Source organism: Corvus moneduloides, chromosome Z, assembly GCF_009650955.1.
Source record: "Corvus moneduloides isolate bCorMon1 chromosome Z, bCorMon1.pri, whole genome shotgun sequence".
In the NCBI taxonomy this organism is placed as follows: domain Eukaryota; kingdom Metazoa; phylum Chordata; class Aves; order Passeriformes; family Corvidae; genus Corvus; species Corvus moneduloides.
This window is the reverse complement of record NC_045511.1, coordinates 63844512-63867192: the sequence shown is the minus strand read 5'-3', so window position 1 is coordinate 63867192 and position 22681 is coordinate 63844512. Positions and strand designations below refer to the sequence as shown.

The 22681-nt window shown below is 35.8% G+C and overlaps 1 protein-coding gene across 4 annotated transcripts in view; it reads right to left on the bottom strand.

Annotated features, from left to right (window-relative positions):
- KIAA2026 (KIAA2026 ortholog) overlaps positions 1 to 22681 on the bottom strand; it is a 67564-nt gene that overhangs the window by 27689 nt on the left and 17194 nt on the right. For 2 of the 4 annotated variants that reach the window (XR_004237854.1, XM_032097635.1), the window contains exons 4-5: positions 13938 to 14014; positions 8385 to 8474 (exon numbers count right to left, since the gene is read on the bottom strand). The exons of 1 other annotated variant lie outside the window; for it this stretch is intronic. Coding sequence is in view for 2 of the 3 variants with exons in the window: in XM_032097635.1 (XP_031953526.1) it covers positions 8385 to 8474; positions 13938 to 14014 (167 nt within the window). In the remaining variant the exon portion in view is untranslated. The remainder of the gene's footprint in view (positions 1 to 8384; positions 8475 to 13937; positions 14015 to 22681) is intronic. One more of the 4 variants, XM_032097636.1, reaches the window with a different exon arrangement.

Here is a 22681-nt window from a genome sequence, read left to right as displayed (position 1 = left end):
CAGATCACTGAGAATGATGTTAAACAGAATTTAGTTACCATCTTGTTCCAAGTAGCGACAAACAAGACACTATTTGTTTTCTAGAAACACAATATAAGGTACTAACACAGGAAAATAAAAGAGAAAAAAAAAGGACTAAACAGAGAAGTGTAAAATATGACTTTGTGCTGTGTCAAGTTGCAAGTAAATTTCAAAAATGCAAACACAATAAAAACACATTTTAGAAATGGGCTGAATGTTTCCATATAAATGCAGACACATTCAACACATTCAACTGAAAACTTACCTTTTAAAACAAGGTTTCTGACATCCAGAGCAGCCAGGAAATGCTGACTCCACTCTCTGTGACTGATGCCCCAGCATACATTATTCTGGCATATTTATCATGGAACCCCAAAGCAGACTGGAGCCAGGATATTGATACATGGGGTAAGGACTGAACTTTTTATAGTTTTCGTTTTGCTTTTAAATAAACACACACACACAACACCACAATATTATGCAGTTTTATAAGATTGTCTGTAATCTTTACTTTCTATCCCAGGGACATAAAGTAAAGAAAACTAGTAATCTTATAAAACCATGCAATATTGTTGAAAAGGGGTGGTGGTGGAGGGAGAAAACTTACCCTTAGTAGGCCTGCTCCATTCTGCTGCGGGGTTCTGTGGTATGTGTGACATCACCAGTCTAGTGTTTTCTAGTGATGTCACACAGAGAGGGAGTTGGTGATCTCCAGCTGCTTTGGACACCAGATACCTAAAGAAAAGAGATCAGTAACTTTTTCAAATCATATATGGATTAATGTTGAATGTTCTTAATAACTGATTTATGGGCCAAATACTACAATTTCAGACACTTACTTCCAATTTTGACTGAATAAGAATGCATTACAAGATCATGTATTCATACTATGCAAACTCATCTATCACTGAAAGTGTTTTAATTTTGAAAATGCTTAAGAGTTATCTTCTACGATAAATTTCCTGAAAGTTACTATCTTGTATTTTACCTTCAGCAACATAATTCTGAACATTATAAATGTATATCAACAGCTAACTTCTGATTCTGTTTGAAGACTGGGATTAAGCAGAGTCAGAAAGAATGACTTGTAAATTATAGAACAAATTCACTTATGACATCTCTGAATCAAATTGAGCATTTACCAGCAACTAGTGAAAAATCCTGAGTCCAGCTTGCACTTCCATGACCTAGATATCTGATCGCACCAAGTTATATCCTAAAATGGTATCTCATACTCTCTTCTTATACACTACAAGCAAATACAGTAAAACAAAAAACACCACCACCAAAACAAAGTGCAATAAATCTCTTGCTACCAAGACTGTCTTTGTCTCCTGATTTAGTTCTGATTTAGTTCATTACTATGAAATGACTTTTCATTCAGATGTTTAGCCACACGTTCTAATTTTCTTTAGGGAAAATTACTACACAATCATCATTGTATTGATCAATATATCACACTTCTTTAAAAGATATAAACCACAAAAACACAACAGAAAGTTTATCATCAGGATGAGCTTACTGTTGAACTCAGAACAATGAAATTATCCAAGCACTGAATTGTCACATTTTACTCCTCCATTAGAAGACCTCAAAGTTATTAACTGATTTACACTTCTGCAACTTACAAAGAAATTGGATGTATGCAGTATCTTAAACTATTTACAAAAAAGCTATGTCTTTTAAGTTGTTAAGATCTTACTTAACTCCCTCTCATATATCTGAGTATTTTATTACATTAACTCTGAATACGTGTTTCTCCACTCTTCAGCTGAGCAGCTTAAAAACAGCTGTTTTGCTATGACTGTGCGCTGACAGGAATGCCTTGAATTATTTCCTCAAAACAACATACTAACTGACCAAAATCCAAAGCACTGTGAAATGTTCTGAATACACAGTAGTATTTCTGTGACAAAAATGTATAAGTACACATTCACCTCTGATGCAGAACCCACACTTTCACATTTGGAACTGTAGAAAGGTATGTGGTAAAAGTGGCTTAAAGAAAGCTTGTTAGCATACATATATTGGAGGTTTAGTCAGTTACACAAGGAAAGGCATGAAAGATCAAGAGAAAATAGTTGAGAAAAAAGTAGACAATAAAGACAGAAAGCTGGAGAAGCTAAGAAAAACTGAAGACTGACAAAAATATTGAATGTGAGTGAGATAAGCCAAAGTTAAAAATATCAGAGAAGACAAATTAAGTCTTGTGGAGAAGATTTCAAAAACTGAAACCTAAAATTGGCTTTATTCATTCATATTAAACAACTAAATAATACAAATGCTCCACATCTTCCATCTGTCCTCAGAAGTACAAGAAGCTGCATGGATGTAAATGTGTAAATTTCTGTCTCAAAATTCAGTATTTTGGGCTCATATTAGTGTTTTCAAAAGATGCAGGCAAGACACAGAGAAGCAATAACAGTATCTGGAAGTGACTAAAGCACAAATCAAGTGTTCAGGATAAGGATGGAAAAAGAGAGTGTTAGACATGTTATAGACGAAGATACATACTAACAGAGAACCCAGGCTTAAATTAATAGGAAACGTTCCAGCTGCAAGACTTCAAGTGTGTATATTAATACTCACAAACTCTAAGTATTTATTGGTGTCTCTCTTATTGTAGCTCTCTTTATCTGCAGTTTAAACCTGCAAATGGGTGTGCATACACAGATTTCTCAGATCATAGTATTTTCTGTTTGTGTGTACATTAATGTAAATATAGTAAGGCTGATGAAAACAAGTGTAACTGAAAACTGTTTACATCCAAAAGTCTCAAGCATGGTACGTATTTCATTGGGGAGGGAGGAACTGGTCAGGACAAGAGGAGGCAGGAATGGGGAGAAGGAAGTCAACCTCTGAATAAAAACAGAAAAAGATTTAATCCAATAATAAAGATGTCTCCCTGGGCCCCAAATGAAAAGACACAGTAGGTTTTTCCACTTAATTGTTTGTAAAATTGAGGTCTGATTGACTAAAATATTAGTAAGAGCCCTAAACTATTTCTGATGTTTACATAAATTTCTGCTGAAGGGAAGTTCTTCAGAAGTCCCTGTACAGTCTTGTCTAAAGACGGTTTCCCTGCCAAACACCTTCAAATGTGACAATTTTTCCCATTTCTTCACTGAACAGAGAGGGAATATTTTACAAACTTTTTAAATAAACCATTTTGCATTATTTTTCCCACACATTAACATATTTTTAAAATAAAATGTAGCCAATCAATGAAAAACCTCAGAAAGCAGTCTTCTAGTTTAGATGCTTACACCTCCCAGGAACAAATTTAACAGCAGCCCATTTGGAATCTCAAAAAAAATAACCAGACAAGGGAAGTATGTTCCACCCTGGATCAATATATTCCTTTGAATAACCCCACAAATTAATTTCTGTCTGAGGTTTTAAATATTTCTGACCAAAACCAGTGGGTTTTTCACTTTAAATTTTCAGGCAGGCTCTGAAATACATTTGCAGAAAACCTCAGTTTGCTTTCAGATCTTTTGACTCACCTGCCTAAAAACAATATCCACTTCCAAAGATTGACAAAGGCATTCAGCCTCCTGGGACCATCTCATTATAAACTCCAGGAACAATAGCAGAACACAAAACCTTTAAAAGGAAGGATTTTACTTTTTTTTACTTTGACTCTACTAAGTCAAGAACATCAGGATGTTACAGACCTCTGCAAACTATAAAACCTTCACAGCCTTTTCTCCAAACCATAATTAGTTGTTACCTTGCCTGGTGTCCTTTGACTAAGTAATTCTCCTTCCCTTAACCTTTGTCCAACTTTCTCTCTCTATAGAGACAATGTGATTTGCTTCTCAGGAAGGTACTGCCCTTTATTCATTTTAACCTTCTCAGCTTAACTGTGGGAATCCTGGGCTCCAGCCTCCCCTCTCACCTCCTAGACAGCTATGCATTTATCCATCAGACTTAGAGGGCATGATTCAAATCCAATGGTGCTACCAAAATAAAGTCTTGCACTTCAGTAAACAAGAAGTATTTCCACATTCACGTTAAAAACCCCATTAATCTTACTGCAAGTTCAGCTGGCACCTGCAAAAAAGCCCTGAGTTCATTATCTCATACAAGTACCCGCAGTCCGGTCACTTTAATACCACACAATGTCAAGAAGGGTCTGAAAAAAATTTAAAAATGAAAAATAAATTTCTGCTATGATATGCAACAGCTAAGTACATACAACTGATCTACTAAGTAGCTTAATTAACAGTTTCACACACACAGAAAATTACTTCAGATCACAAGAGAAGTTGATTATCTGAAAGGCAGTAAGAAGACTTAAATTCACACTGCAACTTCCACTGATTTGACCAGACAGAGAAGACCTAGGGAAAAATGGGATCCAAAATGCCAGAAACTGATAGTTGTTAACTTGCGTACTGATCTGACAAAATGAGCCTCTTCTCATAAAATAAATTTCATATATTAGATAGAAGTCTTCTTGTGATCCTAAATATACTAGCAAAATGCTTCCCTATCATGTGTTTGTCAAAATTATTTTTTCAGCAATACCACTGCAAGTGTGGAATTAAGCTACTTTGCATACCTTGGTCAACTTGCTAGTTATAGCAAATTTCTAGGAGGTCACATTCAACAGAATGGTCACACATATTGTATATCAAGCCCAAATTTTACAAAAACAAACAAGAGGTAAAAATGCAACAAAATATCAATAGAATTTTTATCCAGTATGTTCCTCTACTTCAGGTTTATAATTATCTACTGACTGCTTGTAATTTCACCCACATCTTTTCTATGTAAGTACTAGCAACAAAAGAGACCTAATTTCTACTAGCATCTAATTTTTGTTGCTGTAAATTCTGGTTTTTTTCTATTGATTCAACTTTTACTCCAGTTTTTAGCCACACTATTTTAAAATTAAAGGATGCTGCTTCACATGTCCTAAGCAATTTACAAGAACTAGAAGATATTCTAGCTTAGACATTCCCTAGGGTATCAGCCTTTCACTACACAGTGCACAAAACATTGAACTTTAAGTCCCCTTTCTGCACCTTTCACACTCTTATTTCTAGTCAGGTACTTAAACAAATAGTAAATCTAACTAATTTCTCCTCTCCCTCTGGATATGTAATATGTGGTAAGGAGAAGAACTGTTCAGTAGCTGAAGAATAAACTTTTTAGAGCACCCCTGATAGTAATATCACATACAACTTCACCTGCCACACAAAGGCACTTTTTCTGTCAAAATCAGTCCCACTTTCTCTTGCCCACTTTCATCCTGTTAGATGGCTGTTTCTGTTCTTACAATGACCACTCAACCTGTAGCAGAATACAAGCACAGGTATATTTGCAACTCCACGATAAATTGCATTTGAAAACTGGTCTGGCTTACAAACAAATCACCAGCAGAAATAAGTATTTCGGTTTATCACAATCTCTCACCACACAACTGAACAAAGAATTTTGCTACCCTCTCTCATGGGGTAGCACAGAAAATAGGAGCTTCCAGAGACACAGGAAGTAGGAACTATTTATTTGGCAGCAGTTTTGGCTTATGTCAGTTGAAAGCATATGTAAAATTGCAGCATCAGTTCAGAACTGTGGCTAGACTTCAAGAGCAGAGGGGAACTCTTCAAAATTAAAGAACTGAGGTCAAATTTAATTTTCCACTCTTAACAGTCGCAGCAAACTAGCACAAAGCAAATCTCATCATGGGTATAACAAACTCACCAGTAATCAAGAAAAAGCGTAAGGCTTTTTAAAAGGAAAAATACTACTCATACCTAATTCAAAAGACATTAGAGGTGTACAAGAGTAGAGAACCAAACTAATCAACCAAACAGTGAAAATATTTTCCAACAGGTTTATTATTTCATTGTTCTAAAAGAAACTTGTAAAAATGCCAAAATTTAAAATTATCCATTATTTTCTACTACATAACCCTATCCTAAGTTTCTTCTAACTTGCCAAACAAAAATCTGCCATGTCATTTGTTGTCCCAAGTTGATGTTCTGAAAAGTATCAGACACAACCAGTCCAACTACCTACAAAAAATGAGGGAAAATAGTGTAAGTTTATTCATATTAAAAAGGTACTGTAGCTCAGCTCTTTCATTATACTCTCCACTACTTCCAAGTTCAGGAGAAGGAATTCCGTTTATATTCTCTAGAATGGTCTTCTAGGTAACAAAAGGGAGGTTATGACTAAAAAAAGGTTATACTTGAAAGGCTTAATATGAAGTTAAATAAGTGGTACTTGTAATATGTGTTAGTATTTAACATAACAGTAAAGCTTGCCTTGAAGGTTTTCCTCAGTATCATGTGCTAGCAACTACTGCAACTGAAATTACCAAGGAGATTAGTTGTGAAGAAGGAAGATTCCTATGGCTTCACCCAGGTCATTATTGCAAATAAAAATCAATATTAAATTATCATGAAGTAGTAAGAACATCACCACCTTTCAGTCAAAACAAGAAAGAAGTCCATGAACAGCATGTAAGTGCCATCATACTAAAATAAACTTTCACATTAGGTCAAATTTCCATTATCAAATTTAAAAAAATGTTTTACTTAACAGACTACGCACTTCAGAAAAACGGACCAAACTTTATTCTGGATGCTTCTGAAACTGACAATGTCATTTGGTTAGAGCTGAAGAACGGAAGTTCTGCATTTTCTCCAGTTTTTAGATAGTTGACATAATTACATATTGTGTTAGACACCAAAAATAAATCCTAAAGACTTTCCTTACAAAGCAAAACCTCATTTTAGCAAGTCAAATTTATGATTATTCACCTAATTTAGTACCTTTCTATTTGTATGTTTAAAATGAAGTTTCTCTGATAATTATTTTTTTCAAAATCAGTATCTCGCTTTACTGTTTTCTCACAACCGCTTCTTCAGCAATTAATCCCAACCCTTTTTCTTTACATAAAACTTCTAACAACACAAGTGTTTAGAGACCCAGAATCATGATCTGATAGGTCTATAAAAGCACAATGAAAAATTGTCCTTACCTCGTAACTTCTGAATGCTGGATGAGTTGTATCTTAACTCCCCTGTACTTATGTGTTTGGTATTTTTAAGATGGTGCAATTCGAACTAAACATAGTATTCCTGCTGAAGTCATGCAACGTACTTACATAATGACATTATCAGATTTCAGTTTGAAGAGCAATTATGACATATTTAGCATTTGTCCACCCTTGAAGAAGTCTTGCTCCTGCAGTTTTACTAGCAGACTAAAAGTCTCATCTATACTAAGATTAATGATATGCTGCAGCACACTCTCATTTTTGGCTTTTTATCCTGTTGCTGACATAGCTTTTTTGATACTCTCTTGGCATTCTTATGATAAAAGCAGTTTGCAATTTAGCAAGTACAAAATAATTTCAAGATTAGGCTGGTTTTATTCCTTTGCCTACATTAACAATTATTATGCTAATTGTCTCCCCTGATACCTGTCTTTCAGAATCCTAATTTATATTGTCTCTCTCTCCTACCACATCTCTCTCCCCTATTTAAATAACTTAAGAATATATTGATTCTGCATGGGACTATAAACTTTCACTTGAATTAAAAGCAGCCTAATTTCTAACGTATAGAAAAATCAACACCTCTATCTACTTCTTTTTCATAGAAATGCCACCACAGAAGTTACTACCAAAGGTTCAATAAACAGAACTACAACGAAAAAAGTAGTGAGAGTTCACTGTAGAGGGCTGTTTAAATGAGTAGCAGTCATGTCTTTAAACCCATCCATCAAGTTAATTAGAATCACTGCTTCCTACAAAAGCCCAAACATGCTGAATTCTCTTATCTGTTACTCCTTTGAGGTTTTCAGTTGCATAGACTCAGTGATCCAGTGTATATTGGTAAAATTTGTATCTCAATCTGGTATCAAAAGCTAGACAGCATGCTTTCTGGTACAAACTCCTTCAATAAATACTAAACAAAGTAAATTTTAATGACACATGCCAAAAAAAGGAATTAAGAACTCTAGTTCACTCAAAGTTCTGATCAGCACTGCATAGGCAGATACAAGAATTCTGTCCTGTAATTATTTGTTGGGAAGAACTTGTCCTCAGGGCAAAATAGTCATATGTTTAATGGAAATGAACGACTCATTCTAAGGTATTACCACTATCCATAGTTTGTTTCAGCAGGGAAAAGTGCTAACACAGTTATTGAATTCACTTGTCATAAAAACATTGAGAACAGAGCATTATATACAGAAAAGATTAAGATTACAGTCCCCAGGTATCCGCCTTAGGAGGTTTCATGCAGTTACTGAACAGCATAAAAAACTTCAGTTGACAGGCCTCAGCAAGTAACTGGCACTGTTTCATATCCATACAAGAGAAAGCTTTTAATGTCACATACCGATTTCTTTTTAATGTCCTCCAGATCTTTGAGTTCATTCTCAATCTTTGTGATTAATTCCCTGAGTTCATCAAGATTAGTGCAAATAAGCTAAAAAAACAAATGAACACAAACACTTGGTGATGTGGGACTTGGAAAATGTACAGTGAAATTAAATAAAATTTAAAAGTACATTATTGCTTAGTGCCACCATTTGATTTTTATTTTCTCATAGTATTTTTAAACATTAAAAAAAAAAACCAAAAAAACAAAAAACCAGGACTTGTTGAGAGGAAGAAAATCTAAGAAGAAAATACTCTTATTCTTCAGACATAAACCACATCTCTACCTGTAAGCTTCCATTTCAAAACATAGGTATTTTCTTAAAACTTCTGTGAATAACAACCAACAAATTTGTCTCAAGTACAGTAATGAGTTAGAACAGCTCTGAGTATCAAACAAGTCCTTGGTGAACTAAGTATACTAGCTTTGTAGTATGCTGTGGTTATAACATGTAACACTTGTTACAACTTTTCCTGAACACACCTTTAAATGCCTACACAGAGTATTCCAACCCTGGATATGTTCAAGAGGCATCTGGATCTGGTGATGGGGTTTGGTGATTTAGGAGTGACAGTGGTAGTACTGGGTGGACAACTGGACTGGATGATCTTGAATGTCTCTTCCAACCTTGATGATTCTAAGGCAGCCTAGTCATCTACCAAATCTACCTACTTAACATACGTTTTGAAAAAGTATTACATTCTTCTTATTCTTGTCTTTAGAAACCAGCTTTTTACATTTTTTTCCTTTCAGAAAATGGACATTATTTTCAAAAAATGTCAAACAAAGGTGATCTGTCTTACATATTTTGTCTTACCATCATCTAGGGCAAGTTAAGACTTAAAAAACTAGACATTATTAAGATGTTAGGTTCTTTCAGGTTATCCAATATTAATAAAGACTTGCTTTTTCTGAACAACCTTATTATTGAAAACATGTTGAAAAAATTTCAGAAAATTAAAAAAACCCCTACAATACAAAACTCATCCTCAACATTAAAACATTTTTATCAAATAACTGCTAAGTATTTTTTCCAAATCAGCAATTTATAACAATATATTTTTATTTCAAATTCATGTGCAGTTCCAGATTTTCAGCAAATTCATATTGAAAAAGCACCTTTGCTAGTCACGATTAAAACACTGAATCGACACTTTTAGCAAAACAAATTTCAGAAACCTCTAATGCACACATGCCATTATTTTCATAACATTTGTGCGCATTTGGAGCATTGAGGAAATGGAGTGACTCAAACCAAAGCTTACAGTTTTCTCATTTATCATGTTTAGAATAGGAAATTAATAAGGAAATTGCAGTGCCTTGCCACAGACAGTGTATACAAAATTTGCTTAGGAAGATATCTCTCTCAACCCAGAAAACAGAATTGCTACGTGCAACTCTACTAGGTTCAACATGCACATCCTGCACTTAAAGAATACATAAAATACAAACTGAATACATATACATAAAATATAAACTGAAGCCAAATACTGGCTTTGTCTGGCCTGTGAAGAAATCTATGACACTGCATTATTAAGCAAAAAAGTACATCACAAAATCCTTGACAAAAGTCAATAAAGGCATGGATAAAAGTTTTCCCTACACAATTATAATCCACATGTTTTGACTATACATACACCTGACAATTCAGTTACTAAATTTTATTGCTGCTTTTTATTTTTCCTATGTGACCAATACAAACTACATCAATGGGAAAAACAATGCCAATAAATACAGTTTAATTTTCTTGGGGCTGGGGGTGACAGGCAAGAGTAATCAAATCTCTAAGTCACAATTTTCATCCGATGAGATGTACATTTGAGGGTCATAACTGTGTGTCAATTACCTACTGGTAAAACAAGGAAAGTAACAGCACCTGAGTTTGGAGGATTTACGGTCAAAATTAGTTTAGTATTTGAAATACTCGAATACTCTACTGAAAAGCACTATAAAAAGGGTTCAAGAAAAAACTTTGATTTTTTCATTCACAGTATGACTTGAGATGAGAAAATAAAGATGCATGCTGACTGGGAAGAAGCTAATTCTGAAACTTCTCTCACATGGTTAACATTTCCTATCTTATAGAATGAAGCTAGCATTTTGAAGAAAGGATGAAAAAAACAGTAATGAAAATAACGAAGTGTACTTCACATGATCATTTTGATATGGACTCTAGATGCTATTTCTCCCAATGAGATATTTATGTTTCAGTGTTCTTTGCTCATGGTTGGTAATTGGTGGAACTTAGCAATTCAATTTCCTGCAAACAAGATTGCCTTCTGACTTGTTTTGTATGTTTTTATGGGTAAGTTAACATTAAGGCAAAGAAAAAAGTATTAATGTTACAATCTAATAATTCTGTCACATTCTGATAGCTTACTGGCAGTTTCACATACGGCTCCTGAAGAACACACTTTCTAATCACTTATCATGAAAAAAATAATCAGAAGTGAAAAAAAATTTCCTTTTTGAAATACCAGAGAGAGTGAAATATTTGCCCCTATTCTCTAGAACACTACATGGTAGCTTAAAGATTCAGGTTGTAAACATTTACATTAATGTAATCTCATTAGTTGTGTACATGTTAACATGAGTACATGCAACACAGACACCATCACATCCAGCACAGTACTTACTACATAGGGACTTATTTTTCATAGGCAATAAGCATCCTGTTTTTCAACTGTATAGAGTGGAAGCTTCAGGTACTCAGTATTCAGTAAAATTTCAAATTCAGTGTTCAACTTTCATGTTATGATACAACCTCAGATCTCAGTAATCTCTCAAAGACTTTCATGACTCCTAAAACATCAAGGAAGAAATACAAAGAAGTCCCCCCTGAACTTTTAAAGGAAAGACGGGGAACCAAGCTCCATTCCAACTTGGGACTCTCCTGTATTCAATTTATAAATGAACTCTTTAGCATCATAGAACCATATCTAATCTATGGATCTATAGATAAATACAAACCTAGTGTACTCCCCCAGATCACTGATGTCTCTCCTTGCCCCCTTAACTTCAGACAAACTTTTCACACAATTTTTACACACTTCAACAGGGTCTCATCTTTATTTCAGGTTATTTGTGTAATGATTGTTATTTATAATTGCATTTCCTACGAAGCTGCTCTTTTTTCACTGATATCTACACGTGGAAAACGTTCAGATATCCCACTTTTGAGATCTGCATTTAATATAGACCACAGCTGATAACACTGAAATTGTTCAAGACACACTGAAACAGAGTGTTCACGTTCCTTTTCTCCTTAATTATCATACATGTAGGTCCATATGGCTAGGTGTGAACGTACATGAGGCGAAAGGAGAAAAGACTCAGGGAAGCACTGGTTACCAAACCTAAATGTACTCTGTAACTGGAAAAAAACCCCAAAACACATTAATGTCCCTTCTGTACAGCAGTGCAATTACTGTTAATTTCTTTAAAATGTTAATGAGCAACAGTAATAAGTAGCTTGGAACTCAGAATAATAAGCAAGAGACAAATCATGATCTATGAAGCTGTAAACTCACTTCTCCAATAATTTTTAAAATATTAAAACCAGGACTTGGTTTTTGTGCCTTTTTATTTGGTAAAAAGGATTTAATTTGCATCTGCTTTCGATTTGAGTTTGTTTTGTTTTGGTTGTTTTTAGGGGTTTTGTGGGTTTTTTTTAAAGCAGCCTTGAGCTATATACTATAAAAATGGCATTCTAAATATTAGATTAGGTAGCCCTATTATCTCCTGAATTTTTGTTAGTAATTGATTTTGATTTGTGTCACTGCACACATTAGAAGACTTATTAATACAAATTTACTCAGCTTTAAAACTAAGTCATAATTTTCAGGTAAAAGATTTATCTACACTTAAGTATAGAACCTAATCCTACAAAATAAAGTGCTTTCTGGTTGGGTTTGGGGTTTTTTTACACTTGTAGGCTGCATATTATGAAGGCTGCATATGTAGGAAACATATTATACTTTTTAATTTATTAACTTTCACTCCAAAAGAACTGATGGGTAGACATGAATAGCAATATTCTTGTGGTTATACCCTCCAGTATATCTCACAAAGCCTATAAGCCCTAAGCCGTTTTACCAAGCATTTGAAAAATATACTTGCATTTTTAACCAGTTACATCATTTCATAGTTTGGCCATTCATGTATGTGGGGAAGAATGTATCGAAGCACACCTTACCAGACTCCAAAAGTCTAAGTATTCTTCCAAATATAAACATTTTAATTTTTGCAAATTCTTCTAACAGTCATACCTCTTGAAAGAGTCAGCTTAAGTTGCTAAAAACTGTTGTTAAAAAGCTCCTCAATAAGATTAAACTGCTCAGTACTAATCAGTCTGGGCCTCACCTAAAACAGATATGAGTCCTAGCTTTGATCAAAAGAGCCAGAACTATTTTATTATATTTTAATGTAAGGTTTTACAGATGATAATTAATATACACTTAGATACGTAAATGTACCTATGTTTTATCTACTAAAGCTAAAAGGTTGGGCTAAGTTTTAGACAGTGTTTTTGACAGACTACTTAACTGTAGTAGTTTAATTATGTAAGAAGTTATTTCTAACCTTACTGTATATATCCATGGCATGCAGGTAATGTGCTTGGAAAAAAAAAATTTAGACACCATACCTATTTTTGGAGCTGTTAGGAAACATTTTACTCACCACCATTACAATATAGACAAAGTCAGTGTACACTTAAACATCAGTTGTTTCTCAACGCTGACTGTTACTAACCATTTTTAACACCAGAAATTCTACCAGTTCCATCTGAAACACATGATAATGATGGAATCAGCTGATTCAGGGTGACGGTATTACAAAACAGTCATGATTCAGCTGAGTCTACTGGCCAAACTAGCAGAGATTGCTTTCTGAAGAAAAAAAAAGATAGCCAAAGGAGAACTTCAATGGAAGCAGCCTTGCACACATAGAAAGCAACTTAGAACGGAAGTGCCGTAACACTTCTACTACAGCACCATAAAACCGTATAGCATAATTCATACTCTTGGTGCTTTCTAGAGCCTAAGAAATCCTAGAGGCCTAGAAATCACATGGTGATGAGGAATAACAGTTGTAAGCAGGGTGAGCGCTGTTGCTTATCTTGCAAGTCCTTCAGTTAACCAAGCCAAATTCCAGTTCAAGAACCACATTGTCACATCTCATACAAAACCAAGTAATTTCATCCCAGAGAATCACATCTACCTTGAAAATGTTTTTAACAAGTCCTAGTATTTACAGGTTTTATACTGTAACAGATATATCTGGGATCATAAACAACACTGAAAACAGTGTTCAAGCTGCACATAATAAAAATTGTAAAATATTTTTTACCAAGAGAAGGTGAAATGTACTTCTAAAAATACTATCAGTTTAAGCCATTAAAACTAGAAGAAGCTTCAGTTAATATTTCCAAGGTCTCTATCAGAAACTAAAGGACTTATTTAACAGACATTCAGATTTCAACTGATTAAAACAAAAATTAAAATAATTTACCTGAAATTCTGGTATGGTAGACTTTCTGACACCTTTCCTCTTCTTTGTGATTGCTTTTTTAGATAGCGATTTTTTTCCTTGTAAGATTAAAAGAGAAAAGCTTCATAATGCTGTTTGTTTTACTTTATTAATAAAACCAAATTACATGCAGACTTGAAAGTTAAACTGCAACTGATGATAGCTTTCAGTAAAGCATGTAAACACGATGCATAAGAACTAGACTCAGCAGAAGCAAACATTAAACAAGTATCTGTGTACTGCAGTCTTTTGTGTGGGGTAGAAGGAAAAAAAAAGAAGAAAAAGAAAAAGCCTACTAAAATTTCAATAATACAGACTCTAAAAATCTAAGTCATAAAAGTAACATTCACACCACTCTTTCGAAAGAAGTAAAATCTAGAACTTAAGGCACAAATGTAAGAAATATAGCATCTTACCTGCAAGATTTTTTTCTCTAACACTGTAAAGAATCACATTAGGATCTGGGATCTCAGTATCTAAAAAGACACACTCAAAAGACAAGCAGTATCTAGAAATCCCTGATTGAACATACTGAATTTACCAAGGAAATCAGATTGATTTGTTTTTTCTGCCTGTGGCAATACCTAACATTTTTAGAAGAATGCAAACAACTTCCTATAATGCACTTCACACGCAGCTGTGCTATATACAAACCCAGATGTAACAAAAAATCTCTTTGAAGGTAAGGCAAGTGCTCTACTGCCTACACTATCAGAGTTCACAAGTCATATGCATTTCTCAAATCAAGTAGTTATGTCACAGCAAGACAGCAAGGTTTCTTATATGGTTATTTCTACATTTATACCATAAATTCGAACAAGATCACTTTTGACTTGTTCACTCAGGCCAAAACCATCACTCTAACATTATCACTTGTTCACATTCTGGAGTCCTAAACAATAATTAAAAACCTTAAACAAAGAGAGAGCATGAAGAAAATAATCATACAATGTAGAATTTGTTGTCAACTAGCATGATTGCAGACACTTGGTAATAATCACAGGCAGATTTGATATTTATATGAACGAAAATATTGGCAAAAACTGCACTTAACCTTCTTCCTAACAGATGCTTTAGGTGTGTGCATATGTGTATGTACATGCACATACAAACATTTATAGATGATTATGCAACTATATTTCCTGTTTATTACACTGTGAGTTTTCTGAACGTCTTACCTGACTCTGAAATAAACACAGCTATGGGACAAGGCACTTGGCTTGAAGAATCTATAGCTGAAACTCCACACAAAATCAAACTATATTAAAATCAATAAAACAACCTAGAAACTCCCCATACCAAACATATTAAAAAAATTAAAGAGCCCTCAACTACCAAAACCAAGCACTTATATATTTCACATTAGAGAGCAAGTGATAACACAGAGAAGCTTATTTATTAGAACAATAACCCAAACATTCTGACAATGGGCAAAAAAGCCAGCATTTTTGTTATATACTTTATGAATACAGCTGCGCGCTACTACTGAGAACAGTGCTGTTCATTGAATGAACTAAAGCAGACGCTTAGAAGCTTTTTTGACAAGCTGACTCAAAAAGAAGCCTGGTCATATGGTGGCTCCTTGTCATAGCCCTGTAAAAAAATGTTATCTGGAAATAAAATGAAAAGACAAAAAATAAGGCAGCTAGACTGTCTTGCTTCTTTACAAAAAAGAAAAATTTTAATATGTTTAAAATAAAATTTTCATTTTACTTGAATACTCTCAACTATTTTTCAACAAGTATTTCCTTGACTATTTTCAGCATCCAGTGCTATATGATGTATGATGCAGTACAATTCAAGATGTAACAGTTAAACAGAAATATTCTCTTTTCCCCAATATATCCTTATGAAAATGGCGAGGAAAATTTTTAGAAAGAGTTACAAATAATTAGAAACCGAAATAAAATAAACATTTCTTCCTTCACATCAGCATGAAAAGCTGAAAAGCATGAAGTAGGAAATACATGGAGATACAGACACACCAAAAATTCTTGTCCAGAAGCACAAGAAATATGAGCCTTACGTCATTAAAATAAAAATAGAATCTGACATATCGTGAAGCATACCTGTTGGAATATATACGAAAAGACCTACACAGCTCCCAGGCTAGTAACTGGTGTGAGCTAAGCATGAATCTGTATAGACCAGCAACACAGTCTTTTTCCCATCTTTTTGACACCAGATGTCCTATGGTGCAGGCATTTTTTGATATCATGAATTAAAAGCTAAGAAAAAATCTACAGATATTTGTGTGATGGGAGAGAATTAATATATACAGCAAACTAATTACAGCAAATTCATCTTCTACCTCAGTAACACCCTTTTAAAATACAAAATTGATGTTAGAAGGAAGTTGTAGTGGTAGTACTGGTAATTTCTCCCTTTTAAAAAACTTGTGTATGGTTTTCCAAAAATCATTTCTCAGCTTCAAACAATGGTAACAAAAACCAAATCTTTCACAATTGGCAGTTATCTGTAATTCATATGTATTACATAGGTGAAATACATTATTAAAAAGTGTATAAAAACCCATCTTTGTAACCCAGAGGTGTGATGGTTTTGTGGATTTCCTCTTAGCACCCAGACTTGCAACCGTGTAATAAACTTAAGTATCTTGTCTATGTAATTGGTTATACACACCCAGCTACTAACCCTGACTGGATAACAAAATCACTAGTGAGAGGCAACTTCTCAAATCACTTCACTGAGGTCTGCTAGAGATCTTTGGCCCATAATCCCAGGTGAAGAAACTATTTCAAGGGCTTATATTAATTCCTGAGCAGATCAAGTAATGTTTCTGACAGCAGTTAGATCACAGTGCATTTTGAATCATGGTGTACTGTACCTTTCAGAGCATACTCAATTACAAATATATTTAACTGCTGACTAAAAGCAATCAATTAGAAAAACCTTAGAACCTTATTAGAACCTTATTAAACCTTAGTAGAACCCTAAGTCCTTACTAGAAAAGTATTTCTAATTAAGAATCTCATATACATAATCTGTTTAGTTCACTGACTCAATTCAACACAGCCTGCTTCCTTCCCACATTGAAAGACATTCCTGTGTAACTTTACGTTTACTAACAATTTACTGTGATATAATTACTAATTATGTCTCCACACAGCCTTTTCCAAAAGGCTCCACACTTCAGTTTGGTTTCAGTTCAGAGCGGAAGAGACAATGAGGCATCTCACCCCCAAAAGGAGTTCATAGGAAATCAACATTTTATTAACCAAGAGCCCCTTAGCCAGCTCTGTGAAAATTCTTATACATTAAACTTAAATTCAGTAAGCGCAGGAGATACCGGACTGCTATAGGTTTTCATTTCAAGCCAAAACAAATTCTACAGATAATATCAGTGAATAGATATGCAAGCAATTAATAAAGTAACATAACAACTAGGGCCTGAACACTAATTATGAGCATCCAAAAAACACTCTAGAGAGATTAGATGCAACTAAAACATAAGCCCTCTCAAGTTGGTCTTGCATCTAAAGGTGAAGAAGGGGAAACAAAGAAATAATTCTGATCTCTTCTAGTACTAGTTTAGGGGCAAAAAAATGAGACTAGTAAAACACTAAACCCCAAAAATGTTCCTGATACTTGTAAATTACTTCAGCAAGATCAGAACAATACAACCTATTTATAACTTGTTCACATTGGGATCAATTGATTCAAAAACAGAAACTTTTTTACAGATCTAGTAAAACTTTTTATTGTGAACTCTGCTATTTGAGTTCTTGGGGTTTCTCCTTGAAGAACAAAAGCAATGCCCATCCACGCTTCAAATTATAAAGTGACAACACAGAGCAATTTTTAATAAATACTTATTTTAATAATTATTTTTATAAGAATGAAACTTATTTGTTGGATATGGAGCAGAGTATCTTTATCCCAGATGGGGCAACAGATGTTTTTAATATCAAACGCTAACTCAGAAGTATTTGTCATGGTAGAATACAGTTAAGTTAGCCCTGTCCAACTGCAAGAATTTCTGTTTTTTCATTACATTCTAGCAGCAACTGCAGTGTTCTCAAATTAAATAACAGGCCCTGTATCTTTCTGTTAACAAATTTGTAAGACACACTTCATGTCTTTCAAAGATTTGGCAACTACTGAGCATATCCTGTTTCCTTTTACTCTCCTATTGTTCTATCTTGCTTCCAACAGCTCTTCTTTTAGAAAATATAACATGGTACAATCTGGAAAATGAAGCATTATTACATTTTGAAGCTTCCATATTGACACAGCATACACTTTTACATAGTCAAATGAGCTAAGTCAGTCCGAACAAGTGCATTAATATTGCTGATTTACAGAACAATGTAAAGAAACCCTATAAAACCTGTATCTCTGAAGACAGCGGCACTGAAGCTTAATGCATGGAGTACATTGTTACAACTTGCTGGAATACCTCACAATGTTTCAACATGATCAACAGGCTGTTCTTTTATCTACAGGCTTGACAACACGACAAAGTTTTTACAACACTGAAGAGAAAAGTCTCCAAAAGACTTCTGAAGATTAAACTCCCAAGGACAGTAAACTAGGCACTACAAAGTTGCTGCAAGGCTGTTAAATTTATTTTCTTACGTTCAAGCAATGTTTGACTTCACACACAAAATGCAATGGTACTCTAAAGAAATAAAATATATAGTAAAATGGACTTCAAGCAGGCAGACTATTATGAATCTTCCAGAGCATGAGTACAGGGTATGGAATTTACAACCAAGGTTCTTCTAAACTAGTGTGCTGTACTGGTGTTTCCTATACCAATTGGAATAAAAAGAGATTCAATTTACACTTACTTCAACCTCTGTTTCACGCACATCACAGTTATTTCAAATAGCCTCTGGTCCCTCCTATTTTCTCAACCCTACAGATGTTCTGAATTTCATCCAATCCCCTTTTCAAACATGCAATTGTAGGATTCTCATGCTCTTGTACTGTGCCTTGCACTGAAACTTTTATTTATCTAACTCCAGTAAGAAAATAACATTCAAAAATGAATGCATAGCATGCAATTGTTTACAGAACTGTTCTCTCTGATTCTGTCTTTCCATTATGTTTAGTACTACTCTGTCAATAATATTGACACAGAACACTGCCACAATAATTAATAACCATCACCTTGTTTCAAAGACATAGATTCAGTAAAGTGGTTACACCTTTTCATAAACTGTAAGAAAACTGTGTCTTATGGTAAAGGTCGTAACATAGCTGTATTCTCCAGTAAGTTTTGCTCACAATATTTCTGTGAGGTTTTCAGATGGAAAAAACTGTCTGACCATTCTATATTCATGATGGGTACCACTGCCACAGCAAGTCAGGAGTATGCAAATCATCTCAATAGAAACACAAACTGTGACTCAGTTACTTTTAGCTGCCTAAGACAACTAACAGCAGGAAAAAAAAATTGTTGAAAACTAATGAAAGGTATTCACTTTTACATTCCTGATGTTCTCTTCTACTCACTGAGTACAGTTCATTTAAAGAACATTGTAAAGAGTTATTACGGTTAGGATCAGATTTAAATCAAGTGTCTTTGTGGACTCAGAACAAGATTTACTAAATCACTTTTTCTGCTCTACATTGTAAGGGAATCTTTAAATAGAAGATTTAATTTCAGACAATCTTTAAGAATTACTACTTAGCCTTAAACATTACGAAATACTACAAAACAAGAAGGTATTAGCATTAGTTGAATCCAATCCTACCCATTTCAGCCTAGCAGCTACAGGAGCAATGGACATTTAACAACCATAGGAAGAAAAGTGCTTTCTCGCAATGCTGTAAAGTTATCGCAAAATTTTCTCCAGCAAGGTCAAATGAAGAAGTAGTCAGAATAAGATGGGAAATGCCTCAACATATCAGGAGATAAAGAACAACAGTTCCATAAACTAGAGTCCTTGTTTGCCATTTGGGTTATTATTCAGTTTGCCTGGTTTTAAGAATGAAAACATTGATGCATTTATGGAACTAACAGTCACAAAGGTGAATGTAAAATACATTAGTTTCCCTGAATACTACATATATGAACTTCAACTGCAACTCCTAAAGTCTCTGTTTAGATGTGGGCAGTGAAATATTTTGGAAGGAGAAATTTATGATTTAAATGGTAAAACAGTTCTTTGGATGTTAAGTGCAAATATTTAGGATCTAAATATTACTTGTTCTCTTAGCCTTAGATTTTGACTTCTAGCTAAATGCACTGCCAGCAGATCTTGGCTAGCTTCTTACTCTTCAGAAGACATTTTTTTGTCACCCGGATTCTTGGTTTTGGCTTTCTGCTTTTCAGATGAAATCCAGTATTTATCTGTCAGTCTACACCATTCTGAAGAGCAACCTCACACTTCAAAAAATATAATGTTTGAAGGAGTCTGCTAAAATCTAGCACAGATAACTTAGCCCAGGACTCAACAGGATGAAGCTTCTTTGGTGCTTCATTTGACATCAAAAACACTACAGCTACCTGAACAATTCAAACTGACTTAAGGATTTTGTAACTTTACTGTTTGCAAATACCTTTAAAATTTTCTAGTGAGTTAACTGAAATCTGGGTTGTATATCACTCACCTGAAACATTTAACTAGATGCTATCCAATTCTGTAACAAAAATGTTGTCAGCATAAAATCTGATGCTGATGCATCCCTATTGTTGGACTCAATCAGGCCCACAGTCAAAGCAGTACTGTTCGGTGACCTAAGACTGCACAGTTCCACTGAGTGATTTTAGATTTATGATCTCATGTAATTACTCCGTGTTTCTTCATAATTTGAATAAGGTAGTTGTAGATCTGTCTCGGTTTTGAAAGACAGGTGTCTGCTAAGGAAGGCAGAGGCCCCCCTTGAAGTGGCAGATATAACCCCTTTTCCCTCCAAGTTATTATATTTTGAAATCAAGAGCCTTTAGGCGAAGATGTGGGAAATAGGAATAACAGTTCTTTACTATATATATATATATGTATATAACCAGTCAAACAAAACAACAACAACTATGGCAGTAACAGCAATCACAAACCCAGTGCCAGCCCTCTCGGCTGTCAGGCTATTTCCCCTCGGGTGCAGTTCCGCTCGCAGCCGGCAGGGGCGCTGGCGGCTACCGGTGAGCAGGGCAGGTGCGATGGTTCCCCCGCGGCTGCAGGGGGCGCTCCGGGGCGAGCTCGGGAAACCCGCGGCACTAGTGCCCGAGGATCCCGGGAAGGATGGAACAAAGGCTTCACAAACCCCTGGGCAGCTGATCCCGGGCTCTCAGGAACAGCAGGCTGAAACGGCAGGGACGGACGCAAATCCCGGGTGGCAGATGAGATGTATCCAGATGGGAGAACCCCACGGAGGCCCAGGCAGGCAGGGCGAGCAGGGCTACAGCGTAGCGAAAGCTCGAAGCAGCAGCGGGGCAGGGCAGCCACAGCCCGGTCTCCAGCAGGGCAGGGAAAGCGGCTTTTGGGGTCCCGGCGTTGTTTCCAGCAGGAAGAAAGAACGGCCAACAAGAAAGAAGCAGCAGCTCCTTTCTCTGCAGCTTCTCTCTCCGGACGCTCAGAGCGAACTGACCCCACATCCAGGTGTAGACAAAGGAGTAGCCAGGCCCGCCCCACTCCCTTTTTTGTCTTTCTTAAGTACAGCTATTTGTCCCCTAGCAACATGCATATGGGAGAAAATTCCTTTAACAGGAAAAAAAACTAAGACTAAACTAAAACCCCAACATTATCCACCCCGAATTTTTTCCCATACTAACATGTTACATGAAACTTAACTTTTTTAACCATATAAATCTATGCATTACCCAAATTATATACAAATATACATGCTGATACTGATACAAGTACAGAGCCATGGGTAGTTCACCCTAAAACAAGGTCCCCTTGAGGTAAGCATCGGGTCTCTCTTTTGCATCACCCACCAGGTGCAACCTGGTCCCTGAGCAAAAACAACCCCACGGATGGGTTTGTCTTTGCTCAAGGCAGACTTTACCCAAACAGTTTTTCCAAGCATACCTCTCATGTGCACCACTGGAACCTTATCCCCGTCTGTTGTTTGTAGGGGTTCAGATTGGGCAGGGCCTGCTCGGCTGGTGGAACCTCGAGTGTTAACTAACCAGGTGGCTCTTGCTAAATGCATCTCCCAGTTTTTGAAAGTCCCCCCACCCAGTGCCTTCAAGGTGGTTTTAAGCAGTCCATTACACCGCTCAACCTTCCCAGCTGCTGGTGCATGGTAAGGGATGTGGTACACCCACTCAATGCCATGTTCCCTAGCCCAGGTGTTTGTAAGGCTGTTCTTGAAATGAGTCCCATTGTCAGACTCGATTCTCTCAGGGGTGCCATGCCTCCAAAGGACTTGCTTTTTCAGGCCCAGGATGGTGTTCCGGGCAGTAGCGTGAGGCACAGGGTAGGTCTCCAGCCATCCAGTGGTGGCTTCTACCATTGTGAGCACATAGCGCTTGCCTTGGCGGGTTTGAGGCAGTGTGATGTAATCAATCTGCCAGGCCTCCCCATACTTGTATTTGGACCATCGCCCACCATACCACAGAGGTTTCACCCGCTTGGCCTGCTTGATCACAGCGCATGTCTCACAATCATGGATAACCTGGGAGATACTGTCCATGGGTAGATCCACCCCTCGGTCTCGTGCCCACTTATAGGTGGCATCTCTGCCCTGATGACCTGAGGCATCATGGGCCCATCGAGCTAGGAACAGTTCTCCTTTATGTTGCCAATCCAAGT